General features: G+C 36.8%; 1 protein-coding gene across 12 annotated transcripts in view; it reads right to left on the reverse strand.

Moving 5' to 3' along the window:
* lrriq1 (leucine-rich repeats and IQ motif containing 1) overlaps positions 1-15,101 on the reverse strand; it is a 35,631-nt gene that overhangs the window by 15,681 nt on the left and 4,849 nt on the right. For all 12 annotated transcript variants that reach the window (XR_007144681.1, XR_007144678.1, XR_007144682.1 and 9 more), the window contains 10 exons: positions 12,606-14,522; positions 12,251-12,403; positions 12,021-12,171; positions 10,064-10,257; positions 8,380-8,507; positions 8,207-8,280; positions 7,060-7,153; positions 4,695-4,865; positions 1,142-1,555; positions 174-348 (listed from right to left, as the gene is read on the reverse strand). Coding sequence is in view for 5 of the 12 variants with exons in the window: in XM_047822316.1 (XP_047678272.1) it covers positions 174-348; positions 1,142-1,555; positions 4,695-4,865; positions 7,060-7,153; positions 8,207-8,280; positions 8,380-8,507; positions 10,064-10,257; positions 12,021-12,171; positions 12,251-12,403; positions 12,606-14,522 (3,471 nt within the window). In the remaining 7 variants the exon portion in view is untranslated. The remainder of the gene's footprint in view (positions 1-173; positions 349-1,141; positions 1,556-4,694; positions 4,866-7,059; positions 7,154-8,206; positions 8,281-8,379; positions 8,508-10,063; positions 10,258-12,020; positions 12,172-12,250; positions 12,404-12,605; positions 14,523-15,101) is intronic.

Here is a 15,101-nt window from a genome sequence, read left to right on the forward strand (position 1 = left end):
TGGCAGTAATAGTGTAATGAAGATGATTTAATTTTATTCCAGCTTCCTTTATTACATTCATAAAATGAGGAATTGAAAACACTCTTTCAAGAAGCGAATCACTGTGCAAAGTCTGCTTGATCAGAAACACTTGAGAACCACTGTAACTTTACTTCTCACTAAGTTAGCTGTACCTGAACAACGGTGGCAGCGTAGTCTTTATTAAGACACTCAGGCTTGGTTGTGCAGGATTTCACTTCTCTTTGACGACTTAATCTTGCAGGAGCTTTTGCAGGTGGCCCTAAATGGCTCGTTTGTTTCTTCTGTCTGTGTTCACGCCAACGGCGCTGAATCACCATAACTGCCACTCTGAATAATAGCAAAGAAAGTCATTACAGATTATATAAAGCTGATAGATTATGGGTGACTAAATGTATATCTCTTACAGTAAGTCACGAATTATATCAAGTCATGAGAGGTAAGGACAGGATGAAGATTGTAGGTAATGTGAGAGTGATTTAGAGATGATTGATGGATGATGGAATATTTTTGCTAAAAGAATAAACTACACTATATTTGAAGTGAGCATGTGATTACAAACGTAAATACTTTTAACACAGTTACCCGTACTGAGAAAATAATAAAAAAGTGATTACTCAAAACAGACTTTTAAAAGAAGTCTATTAAATTTGAATTTTGAATTTTTAGACTACAATTCTAACACACTAACAATAAATACCTTAGAATGAGACACATTTGACAATGGAACATAAAGTAAATAAAGAAAGAAATAAAGAAAAAATAAAAGCCAATCCTACTCTCTGACAATGTAGCTCAATTTTTTTGAAAAGATGAAAAGTTAAATGATAAAGACTTAAAATCTTATTTACAAATACTGTATTCAGAAATACTTAGATATATGTTTTATATAAATGTTTATTGGTAGATTTCATCATCTGCCCTTTTTTTCAGTAATGGGAAATACTTTTCTGTGGTAAATGCTAATAGGCTATAGATTTGGTGAACTGAGAAATAAATGGAGTGTTCCTTTGCATCTAAACCAAACATATCTATTAAAAAAATATAGCGAAGGATGCAGATGACTTTATATAAATGCGTGGATAGAAAACAAGAATCCTGAGAAAATTCTTATCACTCGTACGTTTTGAGATCCATCCTGGATGTCTGGACACCATGTTTGTTGTATCCTTCCTCACTTGCTAGTGTCTCCCTGAATTTCTGAGTAGGACTTATGCAGATATCTGCACAACCAAGTTTATGGTCATCAGATGTGGGCTGGAAATGGTGGGTAAAATTGGGCAGATGTGGTGCTTGCCAGCTCAGAGTCTTGTGCTCTGCTGGATTTGGAGTTCTCTCCTGACCACTTTTCTCCTGTGATAATTTCCAGTCAGATAATTCCTGTCGATTGCTGGAGGCCACAGGTTCTTTCACGGCTGTCTTACATACACCACTGTCCCCACACTCATGAGCGTAGCGTTGTTCTTCTGCCAACTGAAACAGCTCAGCAGTGTGGTTACCAACCAGGAGCTGAGCATGTAGCGCAGATGGAGCTGAGCTGTACAAAACATAAACACACAACATTGTATGAGTTAAATCTTCTGCCATAAAGAAAAGACAAAGATCAGCAATAAAAAAACTGCATCACCGGACAAAAATAACCAGAAAAGCTAATCGAGTGAGCAACTAAGTGAGTCATAAAAGGAAAATGATTAAATGATTTAGAACGACCAAAGAATGTGTTCTGAACAGATGCAAATACATACAGTATATAAATAGCAGGTGGACTCTTGTTCATTTTTTTGTGAAACGTTCAGAGGGAATCTGGTTGAGTTTACAGGTGTTTATCACTGTATCGAGATGTGTGGCATGAATGCAACAAAAAGTCCCTTTTTTTGTACCTGTGTATGCAATTCTTATTTAAATATTAAATAAAAAACTTTTTAAGCCACGCCCACCTTAAATTAAATCTATATAATTGCCAAATAAATAAATAAATAAATAAACAAACAAACAAATAAATAAATTGTTATAAAATTGTTTAAAAATAATTATAATTAAATTGTTTTTTTTTAGCATTTCTATGCTGAAGTTCAAAGAGTTAAAACTCCCAAATTTACATCAGTTTTTGTTGTTGTTGTTGTTGTTATTGTTGTTGTTGTTGTGGTTAATTTATTTATAACCATAACTGGTGTGGAAAACAAGAATCTTCTGAAGAATCTTTCAGTTTTACAATGCTGTATACAGTAATATATCCTGTTTTACACACACCTTTGAACCATTGTAATTCTTTGAGACTATTAATGGATAAAGCTCTGGCTTTAGAAGTGTTTTAATTTCATGTTTATAAAAATGCACAGCATTCTATCTGACTGCATACTTTTAGACAGCTGTTGCTGAAAGTCTCACTGTCATAGAATGAGACTTTTCATGATGTGGATTAAATGTGTACAAAGGCATCTCAATCTCACGCTAATTATTCTATTAGCAACGGCTGCTTCTCCCGCTTCTAATCCTGCCTTCTGAGCTCTCTGTATCCTCTCAGGCCATACAGAACCCCTGCTATGTCAATCCTTACACAGGGCACAGGGGCATCTGAACACACACACACACACACATATGACTTCACATTCATCCTATTGTGGTAAAAATCTCATAATAATACAATTAACAGAAACATAAGTGATGTTAGAAACATAGTCAGCTCTTCATTAAATAAATAACAAAGTGACACATTTTATTCAATCATTAAACATGTTAATGTCAGTTCAATTTGACATCTGGATTTAACTTGCTGCATGAATTAGAAAATATTCCAAGGCAAATAAATATTCAAACTTTTTATAGAGACAATCTACATACTGACACCTGAAGGCACAAATGAGGAAGAACGCACCATTCGTGAGGTTACTGCTAGAGAATTTTAGATATCTGGATGCTAATCAAAGGTACAAAGGACACAATGGTGAGCCAGTGTTTCATGCGCAACTCTTCTGGTCACTACGTGCCCGCTTAGAAACCCAGTGCTACAACTTCACCAGACGGTGGACTCTTCACCTTCCCTGGGGTGAGCTGGGGATTGACACCAGGTCAGGTCAGATGTTAATTAGCTCTGGTGGTCCATGTAGGGGCCAAAAAGAGGCTTTGTGCAATATGTCAAACACAAGGCGAAAGGATTTGGGTAGCTATCAAAAGTCTTCACAGCTATTTAGAGGCAAATTTTTAATCCAGAAACAGTCACTTTTGTAATAAAATAAGAAAAGACAAAGAATCTCATTATCACACAGTCAGAGGACTAGTCAGAGGTGTCTGACCAGTGAACACTTCTCTGTCTGTAGTTGGCCTTAGCAGCCAGCCTTGAAGGGTTTTTTGTCTAAAAGTGAAAAGTGTGCATTGTGCCAGTGAGATGTGAGTGTACACTGCATTATAAGCATGCTTCATTAGCTTTGGCACAAACACAAACCCTCTGGGTCTAATAAATTTCTTAACAACATTTTGCGTCTAAATAATAAACTGCACTTATCTTTCTCTATGTGTGCTGCATTCACAATGATGAGCACACATCTTTAGTTCTACTCTAATGACCAAAACTTACTACTGCAAAACCTCCGGACAATACTTACTACCTTGCAATGCTATGATGTGTAGATTCAGTTATAATTCAGATTTATTTATAATTCATTTAACTGACCATTTCCAGTCAATTTACCAGAGTGTCTATAAAACAAGGGCTTTTTTATTCTGACAATCATGCTCTTATGTTTTAATAATTCGTAGTAAAGTGACTTTCTCTGCTTCTCTGACTCAAAAATAGACACCACACACTAGTCAATTATTTAAAAAAGATTCCTGTGGACTCCAATCAGCCTACAATGCTGGACTGGCAAAGGAAACTTGAGTACTGTACCCAGAGCAGACCCCTGACGCACAGGAGGAACATGCAAACACCATGTTCAAGGAGGACATGCTACCAGACTCTTAATAAATTTTAATATTCATGTGCATGCTAATAAAAAATGCACTGATTAATTTTTTAAAGTTCCTTGATGCAAGTTTGTAAGTTCAGAGCCCAACTCTGCCCTGTGTAAATATGATTTGCATGTTTTCCCTGTGCTTCAGGGGTTTTCTTTGGGCACTCCTGTTTCCTCCCCCAGTCCAACCAGCCACCAGGTGTTAGGTTGATAATGAAGTTGCCTTTGATTTACACTGCAGGTTGATTAGCAGTCATTCTGTATGCTAATTGGCCAATCTGGGACAATCACAATAAGCTATTCAAATAAATCTCTCCCTTGAAGTAAATGTGATTTAAAAGATTGTGTAAAATAGGCAATTTTTGACATTGCTGAACAGAAAACCACATGAGGTATAAATTTCAATTAAATGTTCTTGAAAATAGAATTTTCTAAATCTAGTCCTGGGAATTCTTTCCTCAACAGTGTGACATTTTCCCTGGCTGCAACATACTTGGCCCTGATCAGTAGGGGCTTAATAATGAACCAATTTATTGAATTGGGTGTGTCACTTTAGAAGAAACTTGGGCATGCAATCTCCAGGAACAGCGAGAACTTTTCACAGTCAGCTATTAGTTAGCGTTAATTGTCATCAACAAGAAATGACTACAATTTTTAACCTAAAACACATCAAATAATCTCATAAACTTTCTTACTGCAAATGCTAGTGCTAGTCTCCTACTGTACCTGATCTCCATGCAGTGTCTCTGTAGTACTGAGTCAATCTGATGTTGGTGTGCCTGGCAGAGGGCCTGAAAGCTCCACAGCTGTGTTGAGTCTACAGAGAGTTTTCCTGAGGCGCCGGTTTGCTCTCCGTTCAGCTTTATCAAACTTGGATTTACTGCCAGAACAGAAGACCTGCATAAAAAAGATCAGACCAATGACATTGGGAAAGTGAGAAATGATTTACGCATCACTGAATTTTGTCACTGCAAACACAAATAGGATCAAAGTGAAATTTTGAAAATTACCCAATCAGGATGTACAGAATTAATTTAATGATTTAACAATTTACATTAGGAGGTTATTATTTTCCAAATATGAAAATAAAGTACAATTAACATCCAGAGGATTAATACAACTATATCAGGGTAGAATATTCTCTCTCTCTCTCTCTCTCTTTCTACTCCACTGAAGAATATTTACATTGAGCACATGAAATCAGTTAGGAAATGGAGATGAAATGTTTGATGAGTTTGACATTTCAGACCCAGGAGAGTCCGCAGGCCGTCTGCATGCAGAGCAAAAAGCTTTAGTTAAAGTCGGCTTCTCATGGAGAGAAACGGTGATGACACTTTTGAATTAGAAGTGAAAAGGGCTATGTTGGCTTCAGTCCACTGACGAGGCTGTCAATCACGGTGAGTTGATTTTCCTTCCCTTCTCAAAATCGTACAACATCAGATTCCAGACGTGTGTGTGGATGTGCTTGTGTATATACACATCTATGTGTGTGTATAAAAAAGAGACATTTATATATACACTTTAAAAAAATTGCAACAACATGTTATTTATATCATGTTCACTATAAAGTTATTTAACAGCAACTTTGTAAGATGTGGTTTCAGTATGCTTTGTAAAGTAGGTGAATTATTAATACCACAGGCTGGAATACCCTTAGAAGCATTAGAGTACAGTTCATTATATACCCTGTAAAGGAATCTGAAACAAAGTAAGGCACAATGTGTAGCTCATATGGATGTCAGTAGAGTTTAAGAGATGGATTCAGCAGAATTCACTCAGTATAACAGTGTGCTTAAGCTCACAGCTCCATCCATATATCACTTAGTGAAAACTTCCCTGCAAACACAGGCTCATGCAGCAGTGAGATTTATGGAGGTGAAATCTCTCTCTCTCTCTCTCTCTCTCTCTCTCTCTCTCTCTCTCTCTCTCTCTCTCTCTCTCTCTCTTTGCTCCTGCTTGTGATATCCTTTGGTGCTTTAATTTTGCTGCTGTTATCATTGGCTGGGGATTAAAAAACCCAAAGACAGCAGAGAAAACACAGAGTGTAATACCATTGTTGGCACTGAGGGTTAGACAAAGTTCATCCTAATACTGAGCATGACTTGAGTGAGTTCCCCAGCTATGCACCACATACCCACCACATACAACAGACACGTAGACAGGATTTGATCAACATCCTAATCTTTGTTCTATTATTGATGTCCAAAATGAAGACGTAACAGTAAAAAAGTGATTACAAGTACAGCATATGTTAGTTGCATATATCTCATTTTTATCTGTTGTTCATGCAACTGGATAGAAATTCAATACAAAATGCTATATACAAATTATATATTATAAATTAAGATAAAGCACAAATTACAATACTAAAAACTAAGAAAAACTGTAAAACTAAGAGAGACAACATTTGACCTACTTAACACTAACATGGCATCATTCTACACTAAAATCTACACATTTGAATGCGTTACATTTTTTATCACACAACAAGGATTTTATTATGGAACTTTTTATTATTTTTTTAATATTATATAATATTATAATATTATTATTTTATTATTATTTTAATTCACACTGTTCTGTTTATGTTCATGCAAAACATAACTGTCAGCATAGAGCTGAAAGGCATTTGCTTCACAAATATTCTTCTGCTGAGTAAATATTTTAAGAATTACAAGCACTTAAGTCCACGTGCAGATAGATGTCACTGGGTAATCCAATAACTGCCCCACTGATACACTAGCTATCCCAGTGATCCAGCCCGGAAACTCTGTGTTAAAGTGGAATGTTTATTCTCCTCGCCTTGCATGATCCATCTCGAGCAGTGTGTCTGTATGCACATTACACTCTCGCTCTGGGACATGCTTAAAATGTTAGTATCTTTCCCTGGAATGTACACATAGCTGTGTCTGCCAGTCCAAGACAAACTTTTCACTGCGTCAGGAGGTGGTGTTTCCCTTCTCATTTATTAAAAAATTTATCTGACTGGTCTCATCTTTACCTCCATAATGTCATGTTGGAGGTGTGTAGGAAGTTGCTAACATGAGGTGTATCTATTTGTTTAGTCAATAACGCACAGTATGTTTCTTACCTCCAGTTATTCTCCTGCTGTACAGGATTGTCAGTTATGCTAAGCTCCTGAAGATGAGTGCATCCCTGAAGACTCATACAAATGTTCCTCAGCTCTAGAAGAGAGGTAAAGATGTTTGTATTTCTCCCTCACAGCAGATATAATGACACCTAATCTTATCATAGATACAAATCTAATCTGTAGCCATGCTTTGCAAATATTCTCTGTTTATTTAGAAATCAAACTGAGCTACTCTCAGATTGTAGGATTTAATGAATCAGTTGCTTACACCAAACCAAGATAAGATATAAAAATTGTGTGATTAGTGTTAATTTGGAGGAAATAAATCAAATGTAAGGTGAATGAGGACATGTTATGATACATTTTCCCGACAAAAGTATCATAAAATGCTTGCTGAGACAATATAAATAAAAATAAAAACTGTAAACAAGTTTACACCAGCAGCTAGAGCTAGACATATAAAAGCTGCATTTAAATGTCTTTTAAAATAAAAGTAAATATGGAAGGAATGAGTGTACTCTTGTAGGAAAAGACTCATTTTTTAAAATTATATTCCAATAGCAATATGTCCCAAAGTGTATTATACCTCTTGTGTCACAATAATTTGCCAAGAATAAAAAAAATTTATTTAGTAAATAATGTCATAATTTTTGTCCCTTTATAGCTACACTCAGTCATATGGAATATCTACTAAACATGTTTTTAACTTATTATATAGCAGCTATAAACATTCATTCTCTCAGCAGGCTCTCTTTTGATTTTTCTTTGAGGTAAGAAAAAATAAATAAACAAACAAACAAAAAACAAACAAACAAACAAATAAATAATAAGAATGAGTTTCTCACAACAGAAAATGGTTCGAAATGAAATGAAAATCTTTTATTTCACCCATGAATTTTACAGTTTATTTGTTAAACACCAATATGTATATTTAATTATTTGTTGATTTATTGATTTATTATCTCAATAATTGAGTTACTTAGTTAGTTGTTATTGGGCTTACACAAATCCACGATGATTTGAAATGGCAGCATATTAAAACATGATCATTAATATAATCCAGTTCTTTTCATGGTGCTAGAGTTGTTCTCTTACAGCAGCACTGTATTATAAAGAAAGAAAATAATTTGTATAGTTGTTTTCCTACCTGAAAGACAGTTGTGACTGACATTAAGTGTCTTCAGCGAATGCAAGTCCACTAGCAGTGGTAGCTGGGTGATACTAAGGAAAACAACCAATATAGTCAGTGATGAAATTGAAAATAAACTATGCAGAAATGAATCACATAAGGTAGACAGCATTGATTCTACATCAACCCACCTGTTCTGAGGCACAGACAGACAGCGCAGCAGAGGCAGCCAGCAGCTATCCAGGCCATGCAGAGAGCAGATGCTGTTATCATCCAGATACAGCTCCCTCAACAGGACATGGTTCTTAAGCACGGGCATCTATGCCAGAGAAAGAAAAATTTAAAAAATAAATAAAAAACTGCCAAAATACCATCCTCACCATGTCAGGCATTAAATGTCCCATGAGCTGAGGAACACAAGCTTCACCCTAAATATGAAACCACAATACCACATTTCTGATCACTGAGCCAGACAGTGGAAATCGAGTTAAAGTGACTGTAGACGTTAATAAGAGGTGAATGGATGAGCCGTTTTTAATGTGCGGATGATGTAAACAATAGTTGCCATCAGTAGGGCTCTGTCTTTCCACAGATCCTACTCTGGTGATTAAAAGGACATCACATATATATGTACGTCTATTTAATTCTGGAAAACTCTACACAGAGCTCCTTCATGTGGTTGTTCGCCTCATTTTAATGAAGCGAGACACAAAAAAGCACAGTGAAACAAGATTTACATCAGTTAAAAGGCCATTCAGAATAATGAGATGTCACTAAATATTACTGGTTGTATTGAACTTGCTTGTGAGATCAAGTTCCTGATTTTTCCTCTTTATTGTGAGATTTACAGTATATCCCTATCCGATTACATGTCATTATTATTTAAGGAATACAATCTGTAGTTTTAAACTTCGGTCTGTAAAGGGTTTAATCTCTCATAGGTTGCTTTGTTTTTAAAGACCCATGGTGAACAGAGCCAAACATCCATCCTGAGGCATATTGTGAGAGATCAGAATAAGGCATTAAGATCAGAATATAGCAGAGCATTGATTTAAAATGCATTACAGACAGCAGTATGACAATAATAGTGTTAAATCAAGTACAGTAATAAAAAAGAGGGATACAGTATTGAATCACACATTATTTCCCATTGTCTTTCGTTGGCGTATTTCATTAGCAGTGTAAACTATTTTGTGTGAACTATTTTTCATTACAGCTGAGATCTTTTGGGACCAAACAAATCAGTCGCTAAGAGCAGGCAGATTTTAATTTCAGGTGATCACATATGAAGCTCATGTGGCATAGCTTATACTAGACACCACTGAATGTGTTTATAAATTCGACTTCAGTAAATAGTTCACATTTAGAATATATTTGCTGAAGCCTTTATCCAAAGCCACTTACAACTGAGAAGGGATGCAAATGAGCAGCTGAGGGTTAAGAGTTTTGCTCAACTATTTCAGCTTTGGGATTTGAACTCACAACCTTCTGATCAGTGTTTCCCAGCACTTTTATTCTGATCTGTGGTTGAAACTACTAACTTAAAAATAAATTACTAAATTACTAATTACTAACAAAAATGACTAGTTTACTAACTAAGAAGTTTATTATAAAGTAGTGCCAGTGTTAGCAGGACTGGTCAGAATTCCTCCAGATGCAAACTCTAAAACAAGAGAAAGAACTGTAAGGAGCTTTTCTGGTGAATACTCTAACTATCACATCTTATCAGATGCTCTGCTTGTGTTCATATGGTGAAATGTTTGCACCAGTATCATTTTAAAATAGATTATTCTATCAATATTGTTTAGTACAATCAGTTTTGTTTGTTTGTTGTCTGATGTGCTCAAAGTGATTAGTTTGTTAATGGCTGTGAACCTCTGTCAGGCTGTTTCCCCTCAGGTCCAGTGTGTTGAGCAGTGCACAGTTCTCCAGGCCTTCCACATGGCTGAGATGGTTATACGAACAATCCAGATGCAAAAGCATGAAAGCTTCACCGAGTCCTCTCGTGCTGATCAACTGGTTATGATCGACTGTGAGGCGGTGAAGGTTTTTCAGAGATCCCAGACCACCTGACAGAAAAAAACACACCACTCATATAGGAGAGAACAAGAAGAAATCTTAACAGAATCTGATTTCAGACCTTGAGAAGTGAAAGTAAATATGATTTAAGAGCATTTAACCTTTTGCGTATTGGATATTCATAGCTACTGAATACAGAAACACATATGGATCCAGTTTGAATGCTCAGCTGGAGCAAAGACAGAGTACAATAATAGAACAATGCTGCCATCTAGTTGTTCACAAAAAGAAAAACAAAACAACCAGAAATGACATTTATTCAGCAGCAACCTTGAATCAGGATATAGTGTTTAAATATGAGCATTACAGATGTTAAAAGTAGCCAAACATCTCGTTCAGTTTGTCTTTCAGAAGACTTGAATCCATTGTGTTTTGTTTAGTTTTAAAAAAAAATGGTAAATAGAAAATTTTCTAAATATATATTTTTTCCAACAAAATACTACTATATACATTAAAATAATATCATACTTTATTTAATATTGTTTCTATTTGGATTCGGAAGTAGCGAGGTGAAATTAAAATAAAACAAATGACAAGCTGAAACAAAACTCCTATCATATTACTTCCATCGTATTTGCACATAAACATCAATTCATATGGGTAACACAGTTAATGCTCAAAAATTGAAATGTATATCTTTAAGATAAAAAAATGGGCTGGTTCAGTGGGACATCTATTGTTAAGTAGTGAAAAAGATGTATAATATAATATAGTATAATATAGACTGAAACCCAGTAGGCCATGTGAGTAAGGTAAGGCTAGATTAGGTGAGGTTTTTCTGGTGCACATGTAATCTGAATATTTGGCAATTATTTCAGATATGTTTAATCTTATTTGACATGCAATAAAACTGATCTGTAATGTTAGCTGCACCACCCACTTCTATACGTTACTATGGTACTCAGAGACTTCTGGTATTTCCCAGAATATCTAAGTCTACTAAAGGCGGTAGTGCGTATTCATATTTAGCTCCCAAACTTTGTAATTGTCTTCCTGATAGTGTTCGGGGCTCAAACACACTTTCCCAGTTTACATGTAGATTAAAAACTCATCTCTTTAGTCAGGCGTACACATAATACATCTCATAATATTGTGCACTATTATATCAGACTTGCAAATATTATGAACAGCAGATATGTTAATCCCTCTCCACTGCTTCTCTCTTTCTACGCATCCCGAGGCATCCAGAAATTGTACCAACTCCGACTGTCATCCGTGTGATGAAGATTTTGGACCACTGAGACCAGGCCGACCCAGCGAATCCTGAGGCATCTAGAGATCTACCAGCTACACTTAGACTTTATGTGAACTCTATGTGATCTTTTGCATCTATACAGCAGTGTCAGACACCAGTGTCACCCATATGAGGACGAGGTTCCCCTTTGAGTCTAGTTCCTCTCAAGGTTTCTTCCTTCATCATCTAAGGGAGTTTTTCCTTGCCACTGCTGCCAGTCATCTCAGACTTGCTCATTGGGGATAAATACATACACATTGTGAACTAAATCTATCTAATATTAATCTTGAATTTTGTATTCTATTAATCTTTATATTATTCTTTATAATAACCTTTTGTTCTATGTTTATGTTCTGTAAAGCTGCTTTGAGACAATGTCAATTGTAAAAAGCGCTACAGTATACAAATAAACTTGAACTGAATTGAATTGAATAGTAGGAACTTCATAGTACGGCGACTAGTCATAAAACCGCTGTACGTGTGAACGTAGCTTTAGTTACTGTACGTAGCATCACTTACTGATGCGGGAGATGATGTTGTGGGAAAGCTGAAGCACAGACAGGTTCACAGCATCATCCAGACCATGGATGCTCGTAAGCTGATTCCTTCCCAACAGCAGGACCTCAAGTCTGGCGAGACCCCCACAGTCAACATATGTGATATTGTTTTCCTTTATGAAGAAAAGGAGGATTTAATAAAAAAAAGTGCTTGTACAACCACAATAGGCATTCGATAGCCCTGGTGCATACCTGTAAGTCAATATGCTGAAGTGCAGTACACTGATTAAGTCCATCCAGGGCCTGAAGTCTGCATCGCCTGAGCGTCAGACTCTGTAGTCTAGTACACTCAGAAAGTGTGGACAGACTGCAGCCGGATAAATCTTCCAGAGTTACTGAAGTCACCTGGTGTGGTGTTGAGATAAGATTTCATTTATACCGTTGTTCAGAATTTAATTACAGTATTACAATATAGTTGTGTCATTAGTAAATATTTTACATAAGGGAGATAAATAAAAATGAACAAAATGAACTCATTTCCACCACAGTGATGTTTCATGCTCAATTCTGATTGGTCAGAAGGTGTTGATTAAGTTTCTGAAGCTACCTGATTAAGAGAGCTCCAGGGTCCAGACTTGAGTACAGTGTCAACAGGTAAAGGTAGCAGACTTTGTCCTGGAGCTCTCCTGTGCCCCATCCTCCTAGGTGGAGCACCGAGCCCCTTTCTCTTGTTCTGCATGGAGAGCTTGGACCAGGGAGTGCAGTTCATCATCCAGGCTAATCTCTTCTGCTCAGTGCTGTCAGACAGACATGCAGAGCTTAAGTCATCCAGAACACACTGTGGCTCTCTGGTGTCTGTGACATTCTTCCCCTCAGATGGATTCACTGTTATGTTGCCGTTACCAGTGTGCAGGATTGATTCTGGAAAAAAGCTGTGCTGCTCGTCTTGCCCAGATCTAGAGGACAGAGTCCTGGCCAAGACACTTTTGGACACACTGACTGACTGAGAAACACAGAGCTGGGATTCATTATCAACACATGTCTCATCTTTTCCACATTTTGTAGTTTTCTCGCTCTCCTCGTCAGTCTCTCGATTTTCTCTCTCAGTCTCAAGTCTATTTACATTGTCCTTAATCACATTTCTATTTCTTTCCTCCATATTCTCTCCATCTTCATTTGTTTTCAATAATCTTTCCTCTCCTTTTATCTCCTTCTGCTTTAGTTTCTTTCTCTGTCCTTTCTGTATTTGCTCATGTTCATTCTCTTTATCTTGCACTTTTTGCTTTGATCGAATCTTTTCTACCAGTCTTATTTCTTTCAGCCTTTTCGGCTTTTCCTCCTCCTCTTTTCTTTTTATTCTGGCCTCAGTTACCTTTTCTTCTTCCTCTTCTTTTCTTTTCTTTTCCTCCTCTATCCTCCTCCTATCCATATTTTTCTGTTTCTCTTCATAATTTTTTTTTCTTCCATCTTCTTTTCTTCTTGCTTCTACCACAGCTTTTCTTTCCTTCTCCTCCTCCATCTGTACTTTCCTCTTTTCCTCAATCCTGATTGCCATACTTTTCTGCTTTTCCTCTTCTTTTCTTTCCCTTTCATCCTCAACCCTCTTTGCTTCTTCTACTTCTTTTCTTTTCCTCTCCTCCTCCATGCTCCTCTCTTCCATCATTTTCTGTGTTTTAGTTTCCATACTTTTCCTTTCAGCTTCTTTTTCTTCTTCTTTTCTTGTCTTCTCCTCATCCTCCTGTACTTTTCTCCTTACCTCCTCCGCTCTCCTGTCTTCTATCATTACAGTCAATTCATCATTTGTTCTTTTTAGTTCATCCACAGTTCTTTGTGATTTTTCCCTTTCTTTACTTTTCTTTACCTCGTCCTCCTGTACTTTTTCCCTTTTGTCCTCCACTCTCCTCTTTTCTGTCTCTTCTGGTGATTCCACATCCTCTTTTCTTTTTATTTTATTGTGAATCACTTTTGCTTTTTCATCTTCTTTAATTTTCTTCCCCTTGTTCTCCTGTACTTTTCTCATTTCATCTTCTACTATCATCTGTTCTATCCTTTTCTGCTTCTCCTCCTTCTTTATTTTCCTTTCATCCTCTATGTTCTTTGCTTCCTCCTTTTCTTTTCTTCTCCTTTTCTGCTCCTCCAGCATACACTCTCTCTCCAGACGATGGTGCTCCTGTTGCTTGGCTCTCTCGTACTCGGCTCTTCTCCTCTCTGCCTCATCTCGGTGACGCTGTTCCTCCTCCTCCACCCGCCTTCTCTCTTTCTCCCACTCCATCTTCATCCTTTCCTCCCTTTCTCTCCTCTTTTCCCTTTCTATCCTCTCCTCTAGTCTCCTCCTCTCCTCGTCTCTCTTCTTATTCAGCTCTACTTTGCTCCAGCGACGCACCAGCGTCCCTCTGAAAGCTGCCTGTAACTTTGTGGCTGCTGCAGTACACCGTGCCTCTGATATCCTCCTCTCCTCCTTCTGTATTTCCTCAAAAACTCGCCTCTCCTCTGCTATCTGTTCTTCTAATCTCTTGATCACCTCCTGACACAGATACATACAAAATAATATTGTGACAAACTATTAAAGTAGTTTGTGTATACATTTAATATAACAGTGTGTTGAAAAGATATGGCAGTTTTCATTCAGGAATCTTAGGAAGGAGAGAACTATAGCCGTGTATATACACATATAATATATATAATATAGCCAAATATGAGTGGATACTGTAAAAGCAGATATGTGCAGAACATGGATTTTTCTGAAGAGAAGCAGGCAGTTAAACTGCTCAGGAAAACAAAAGAGGCTCATGAATGAATACAAAACATAAAAGCAGTCACTGTTCATCTAGGAAACAACAGGCAGAATTAACTGTATTCATTATTACGTCTTGTGGACTATATGCTAACATCTGTTATGTGGAATAGCTTATTCAGATCAGTATTAAAAAACTATGTTGTTATCCCTCTTTTTTTAATTATTTGGAAACAATTTGCAAATTTTGACAGGTGTATGTAAATGTAAGGTCACAACTCTGTACATCACCATTTCCATTTGACAGACACTTTTTTTTAGAGCGCCAGATTTATGCACTTAGATCTCATTTCACAAACTGAGCATTTG

Source organism: Tachysurus fulvidraco, chromosome 13 (assembly GCF_022655615.1).
Source record: "Tachysurus fulvidraco isolate hzauxx_2018 chromosome 13, HZAU_PFXX_2.0, whole genome shotgun sequence".
Taxonomy (NCBI): domain Eukaryota; kingdom Metazoa; phylum Chordata; class Actinopteri; order Siluriformes; family Bagridae; genus Tachysurus; species Tachysurus fulvidraco.